This window comes from Amblyomma mixtum, chromosome 3 (assembly GCF_055824585.1).
Source record: "Amblyomma mixtum isolate Tamu chromosome 3, ASM5582458v1, whole genome shotgun sequence".
Classification (NCBI taxonomy): Eukaryota; Metazoa; Arthropoda; class Arachnida; order Ixodida; family Ixodidae; genus Amblyomma; species Amblyomma mixtum.
Window position 1 is genome coordinate 394413610 of NC_143014.1, and position 7467 is coordinate 394421076.

General features: G+C 48.9%; 1 protein-coding gene across 1 annotated transcript in view; it reads left to right on the plus strand.

The window, feature by feature from the left end:
* The window catches only part of LOC149357233 (uncharacterized), a 36353-nt gene extending 34684 nt beyond the window's left edge, over window positions 1–1669 (plus strand). Inside the window, exon 11 of the mRNA XM_089576541.1 lies at window positions 1503–1669. Coding sequence (XP_089432667.1) covers window positions 1503–1669 — 167 coding nt within the window. The remainder of the gene's footprint in view (window positions 1–1502) is intronic.
* Window positions 1670–7467: the final 5798 nt, after the last annotated feature.

Genomic DNA, 7467 nt, shown 5'->3' on the forward strand with positions numbered 1-7467 from the left:
AAATTGTATTTAATTTTCTTTTCCTTCATTACTTCTCTTTCTTCTTTCACTCCCACTTGCTACCTTCCTCTACGGTGCGGTTCGGGTGTCCACTGAGGTGACAGAGAATTACTGCGCCATTTCCTTTCCTCAAAAAGCGTTGCGTTCAAAGGGCAAGGCATCGCACCGAACGGGTGTATGCGCTCCGCGGACTCCCTGGCAGCGCTACAACACGCTGTCGCGTTCCACTCCTAGAGGAGAAGCTTAAGCATCATTAATTAGCAGTTAATTAGTGTTTAGTCATCAATCAGTAATTAGCCATTAATTAGTAATTTGTCATTGTGTATGACGTTATCCAGTGGTGACATCTATCGACGCAGGTCAATTAAATTTGTCCCCAGTGTACCTTCAAGTCAGGGAAAGAGGAACGCCGACAAAAAGGTGGTTGTTAAAAAAGTGGTCTTTCTGGCTTCTGCAGTGATTTTTTTCAACATTTAGAGAGTTTTATCTTAAAAACTGAGAGATAGTTCGGTGCTGTCTGTTGACCTGGATTGCACAGCAAGTTGGACATTACGTACCTCATATACATCAATATTTAAACGATTAACTTAAATTAACTAATAAACTTTTTTACTTCAGGTTTTAAGGGCCAAGTTTTTATTGCGAAACTGATGGCCGTCAACATAGTAGGTGAGCCCTGATTTTTAAATTTTCTTAATCGGCAATGTGGTTCCAAATATCGAACGCCAAAAATGCGGATTTGAACACTTGTTTGAACACTTGTTTTGAACACTCTCATTACCCAATTATAAAATGAAGTCGCTGCGCGTGGTATCATCGCCGAAATCAAGTTAGCTTCTTCTGCATCATCAGACACACCAGCTGAGCCTGCATCTGATGCGTAAGAAGTGCGAAGGAAGTCCTTTTATAAATGTGCAATGCAGGGTAGCCTACTTGAAAATGCTTTATTTTTGACGTTCGTTATTTCGAAACACATTGTCGATTAAATAAACATAAAAACACAGCTCACCTTCGATGTTGACGGTCATCAATTTCGCAGTATAACTTTGTCCCCTTAATTAAAAATAAAGGTTAGTTAAATTTCGAAAATATTCTAATTTTGATCCATACGGGGTACATAATGACCGCCTTGCCGTACAATCCAGCTCAGCTTACCGCACCGACGTATCCCACACAATATTTAAAATAACAATCTGTAAATGTTAAAAAAATGACCCTGTATACGGAAGCCTTGTTTACTCTTGAGCGAAGAAAGGCTGGCATGCATACGACCGTCGTGGCTGGATAAATCTAAGGTTTGACATCTTGTCTGGTCGGGTAGTAAATTCGCGTCACAAAGCAAAACAGGGACGCTCACCAGAGGCGCCTTCCATATACGGCGTCGAGTCTAGAGTAGAAACGCCTCTCAGCGGAGGTGTCCGCTGGCGCATTGGCGTGGACGTCTCGCTAGTGCAGCTGCGCTAGTGCCTTGCATGCCTCGATGTGTTTTTTGAACGGCGCAGATGAAGACCTCCGCCAGCAGTACCGCAGCGACGGTGGCGACGGCGGCCATTCCTCGTCTGGCCGCCGCGGGTGGCAGGGCAGCCGGGCCTACTGGCACAGACGCTGGCGTGGCAAAGGAGGAAACCAGGGCAGCCGGTGCTTCTGGAACCGCCGCGGCACATACTGAAGGCAATAAAAGAGTGCGCCGGCTGCCTGTTGTGCTTGTCTGGCGGCAACACAAGCCAGCAAAAACGAGTTGGCTTGCAAGGCCTGGGGCGTACGCAGACAGTGTCAGTCAAGGGCATGCCATATGGTTTTTGGGTTGGCTCGCGTGCCCACCCGGGCCGCTGCTCCAGAAGCGGCCACCTCACCTGACATGTGCGCCGCCGAACGTCGTCTGCCTGTGGCTGAGCGCGCTCAACTGCCGCGTGGCTAACTTATCCTGTCGCCTTTGCAAGCTACTCTTTAACCCGTTCCTGGCATCCCTCGCCTGCAAAAGCCTTCTTCTTCTTATACATTTAAATGCATTAAATATTCCTGGTGAGCTTCGCTGAAACATCCTGTGTGCCTGTAAGCAAAAACAGTACTCTGAGGGGCTTCTCGCGTTGAAAACTGACAGGAAGTCGCAGGGGAATGAATACTTTTTATGGTATCGTTGTGGCCGAACCTTAAAACTGTCGCCACACTTACACCTACACTTACACTTTTGCAGGGTTAAACTCTTCATCGTAAAAGACTGCTAACGATGTCACTGGATCCAGGAATGCAAACCATGGTGGACATTGCTGTCATGGTTAATCGTGGTGGCCAAAGTATGCGCAGCTTGACAAAGTGATTCTGTTGCTATGCTTGCTTATCGAGGACAGCCAAGCTCAAGGATCGCATCGACACGGAGACTTATGCATCTAGTAGGGCTATCGCCCGAAAACCCGAACCCACGCTATGGGAGGCCTCTCTGCTCAATTCTGACCTGGACCGCCAAAAATGGCTGGTCGCCAGGGCCCTTGATGAAGCCTCGTTCAATGCTGTCCTGTACTAGGGACTCACCCGTTGCTCTTGTGGATAATAAAGATGTTTTCAACAACAGCGGCGTGCCGTTCAGGAGGAGAAGAGCCAGAGCCTTCCCAGAACGGACAGTACACTCCGCGGACACGAGACACATCTCTCCGTCTGATGGAGTGGAGCGCAGCTCTTGTGCGCCCGTTGCTACGTTTAGCGGCGTTCCTCGGCGCACCGAGGATAACGAGAGCAGAGCGCAGCGGAGTACGAGAGTCTACGATACCGAAGAGCGCAAGGAGGAAAGCGGTAGCGTAAATGAAGGCCGGCGACCGGCGGCAAAAAGGAAAGTATTGTTCTGGAGCACGCGTCGAAGGCTTGTATGCGCTACCGCCTTCGGTGTGTCATGGCGATCGTCTCTTCCCTCAGAACTGGCTGAATGGGCTCCTTATCGAAGTCATGTTGAAGGGCAGCTGTGCCGCCGATGCCCGCAGCATTTTGCCGCGCTGTTTTAATTAGCATGTGCGGAATCGTCGTCCTTCCGTTTGCGACCGTTCAACAGTGGTGTGTGAGGTTTTGCGTTAAATGGTGCAGCGTAAGAGCAAATAGCGGGTAATATTGTGTGTTACGTGAGCAGCTACGAGCGCGACTGATGACCAATTCCTCAAAATTTAGGGAATCTGGAGGGGACAAGGGGAGACTGCGAATAAGGTATTGAATCGCGCTACATAACTCGCTGAATTTAGTCCCTTGTCAGGCGGCGAATTTGATGTTATTTCCGACGTATGGCATTAGCCTGAGCTGACATACTTGCTTGCGTCGTTGTCACGTGACTAATTCTGTAATGTCATTTAAAAATGTTTCCAGTGGGAATTCGCCAAAAAGAGGCTCAAGTGTAAGCTCATCGGCGGCGGAACGCAGTGCGCGCTGCCGAAGTCGAAAGCCAGGACCGGCTCTATTCAGCACTGCGTGCTCCGTATGCGGTCTCCTATATTCGAGTACCGCTGCAGCTGCGCTCACAAGTCGCATTGCCGAGAATCGTAATCGTCGGCTATCTTTTTTCCCCTCTTTCAATCCGCGCAGCAGGCTGTCGTCGAGACGGGTTCGAGGGGTGGTCACGCTTTTTGTAATGTGTTGGTGAAAGGCCTGTCACACTAGCCCGACATGACGCCGACGCAGACCCGATGACGACACTGATGACCGGCCGACCGATCGCCAGACCAAGCTGTCACACTAGGCCGACAGCGACACCAACGCGAAAGACGGCCAGATGTCTTCGCAGTGTCACATGCTTCGACGCCTGTGTTGCCGACAAAACTAGTCTGCCGACCATTGGCGGGTCTTCGCGAGAAGGGCGACACGGCGCCCCCTACGTACTCATAACGGACAGGTGAACAGCGTTTACAGCCGAGTTGACTCGGATCATCCTGCGCTACAGTCAAACAAGCCGCCAGAGGAGGACCGCGTACCATCCCCAGGCAAACGGCCTCACCGAGCGCTTGAACAAGGCCCTCGCAGACATGTATGTTGACGCGAAAAACAAGACATGGGATGTCGTCCTCACGTACACCGTCTTCGCTTACAACCCCGCAGTGCAGGAGACCGCCCAGATGGCTCCTTTTCGGCTTCTCCGCGGCACGTAAGCAACAACCACGCTCGACGCCATCCTCCCAAAAGTCATCGAAGAAGAGAACCTCCACGTCGCCTATACCTTCAGCGCGCAGAAGCAGCCCGACGGCTTGCCCGGCTATGGTTCAAAGACGAGCAGCCCAGCGAGGCCGACGCTACAACCTGTACGACAACATTACGCAGAGTACAATCCAGGTAAGAGTCTTGGTGTGGACACCAATCCGCCGTCGAGGCTTTAGCAAAAACTGTTATTTCGGACCTTACAAAATCCTTATACGAATAGATGAACTCGACTACGAAGTCGTTGCCGATGGAGCGACGTCATCGTAGCGGCGCCGCTCACGCCCAGAAGTGGCGCGTGTTGTGCGTTTGAAACGCTATCACACGCTTAATGGACACTACAGTTTGCATTTTCAGCGTGTATTTTAGTTGGTTTATTAGGCTCGCTGATACGCTAATGTTAGCATTCGCGGGTTTATTTTCGCTACCTTTCGTTTCATTTTTAAGCATTGGGTCAATGCTTATTTGAGGGGGGTGATGTCACGAAGCTACGTAATGCTTGTTTGTTTGTTTGTTTGTGCTCAAAGCGGCCTGCACGCGGCTCTATCGCTTTGTGACGATAGATACGACCAGATTTATCTGGAAAGTTTGTAGCGCTGCGCAGCTATACTTTCATATTCCAAACTGTTGTAGGTTCTTTCAGCGCCTCATCTCGGAAGCCCTTCCGAAGGTTTAAATAGAGGGCGGGCGGCCGAGAGCGGCGGTGATTCTGTTTTTCGACGACCGCTATCGCCGCCGCCACCGAGTTTAACTCTTTTTTTTGGCACAAGCAAGCCCAATAAAGAGTTCATTAGCGCACTCTTCTTCTCTCTGTCTATGACGTTGTCATAAACCACGTGACGCTATTAGTAGGCAATACACTAACATAGATACATCGTTTTACTGCGCAGGGCCGTCCACCCTATAGCTTGAGCACGCGAGAGGTGTGGCTGCGCTCTTCGGACGGACACGGCCACGCATGGAGGCAAAGTGGCGCAGGCCTAGAGGGACCCGGGGCTGCTAGTGCTCCTCGTCGCCCGCCACTCCTCGCTTCCTCTGACGCGCACATGGGACGGATACACTGGCGCCGTGAAGAGCGCAGCCATGCCGCTCTCGCGTTCAAGCTAAAAGCGGGTGACCCTGTACATCTTAGCGGAATCCAGACCTTCCAGATGATAAGCAGTCATCACCGCTTAAAGAATATTCGTTCCGCAATGAGTAGCATTCATTTTTTCCCCGCTTTTAGTAAGGGGATGAATTCGCTTGGACTCCTGTACCACTATTAATATATCACTGCCGAAATTTGTAATCCTGGTGGAAAAATCGTTACGTAAAAATTAAATGATATTTAGCCGGATGTAACATCACTCACTTCGCTGCATAAAACAGCATCTCCATAATATTCACTATGTTTAGCTATACCCTTTTCTGGCAAAAGCGTTGTGTAATTTAAATATAGCAGAAACCAGGAAACTGAAACTGGGTTTTGACCAAACAATGACGTCACGACAGGCAGTCCTAAGATGTCACGAGTACTGTCACAAAGCCTATCGTGTGCGCGTTGACTGGCCGAACTAGCGACTGTAAGTGAGAGCTTGAGTCATTATTTGACTGAAATGACCAAACGCAAGCTCGAAATTTTCTCCTTCAGCAAACGCAGGGCGAATATCGACGGCCGTGCGTCCAGTGATGTCACACACGCAAGGATGTAAGCAGGAATCTACCTGATTGAGGCCACGAAATGGGAAATTTTAAAATTCGTTTTTGCAGCAACAAAATACCGCCCCGCTGCTAAATATGGCACAAAGAACAAAAAAAAAACAGGAGAACGTACATAGAATCTTCAATAAAATCTGAATAGGTAACAAGACGCCCCAGTTGCCCTTTAAAGGGACACTAGAGGGAAATATCAAAATAGACAAGACTTATTCGCTTTGGGACGTTAAACCCCATAAACCAAACTAAAATAGACAAGACGGATAGATTTCTCCTCGGGAACACTACCGATGTTTTGTGTGTGTGTGGAAAGGTGGCTGCGTTGCTGATAAAATCGCAAATGAATGAAAGTCCCGAAGCCCTTCCACATTCAAACCGCCTGCGAAAAATGAGTACGGTTGCGTCGTTTCTGTGACGCATTTGCAATGGAGCTCTCTGACCAATCAGAGGCGCCACAAAGCTCCAAACTCAAATAAGCCCATATAGGAGTTAGAAGGGAGTAAGCTGTCTTCTAGAACATCCCTTTTAGGGGCAAGGTATGCTTCCCCAAGTCCCCGGGTAGATTTCGGTCACTATAAATGTACGGAGTGCTTGGAAACGAGGCATATTCCCACCGAAAATCATGGTAACTGGATGCGGGTATGGCGATAGAAGGAAGCTTTTAAACACGGCACCAACGATTTTGGAGCTAGCAAATAAAGGAGGCCGAAACATGGGTTAAAACCTTTGTAACTGCTAGACATGTTTTGAAGATGGAATCTGTCTCCGTTGCCAACTGTGAGTGTTCCCTGCCAGAGGACCACCTGACCCCGCTGTCCCAACGACGACCGACCCCCCTGCATTGTGAGATAAAACCTTTTTGTACAAAGACCTGCCTCGAGTCACTGCCTGTGCGTCCCCGCGCAGAGGAATCGCCCACAAAACCTACCCCTGGACTTGGGCAACATATCCTGCGTGCCCCTAAAAGAGGGTGCACCAGAGGACAGCTTACTGCTTTTTTTTTGCCGCAATACAGGCTTATTCGTGTTTAGAGTGCACACCATCATTAGGTGCACATAGCTCGAAAATCAAGCCTGTAGACATGCCTATACACATCAAGCCATGTTGGTTCCTTCTTCGTGCAAGCAAGGAAGAAAGGAGCAACTTTCCGGTCACTTGAGAATGGAACCCCATCCAACCAGACTCTGTGCCACTGAAATTTAAAAGGAAGAAACAGCGCGAAGGAACATACGAAGGAACGACAGACACACGATGCCACTGACCTTTGAGGATAACACTGCATATTTATTTACTTATTTGGGAATACTGCAGAGTCGCCTGCCTCCAAGCAGGAGTGGACACAAAAAAAAACAAATACAAGAATCAAGAATACACGAATACAAGAAACAATACAAGGATACAAGTACAACTTCACCCCAACATTTTCAGGTTTGTAACGAACTCTTGCGCACTGGGACTGTCGACAGTATTCCTAGGCAATTTATTTCAAGCGCGTATGGTTCTCGGAAAAAATGAGTACTTAAAGGTATCGTTTAGGGGGCTATATTCACGAATCATTTTCCCGTTACCAAAATGCGAGCTTGTGCGTAGTGTGTGAGTGGTAAT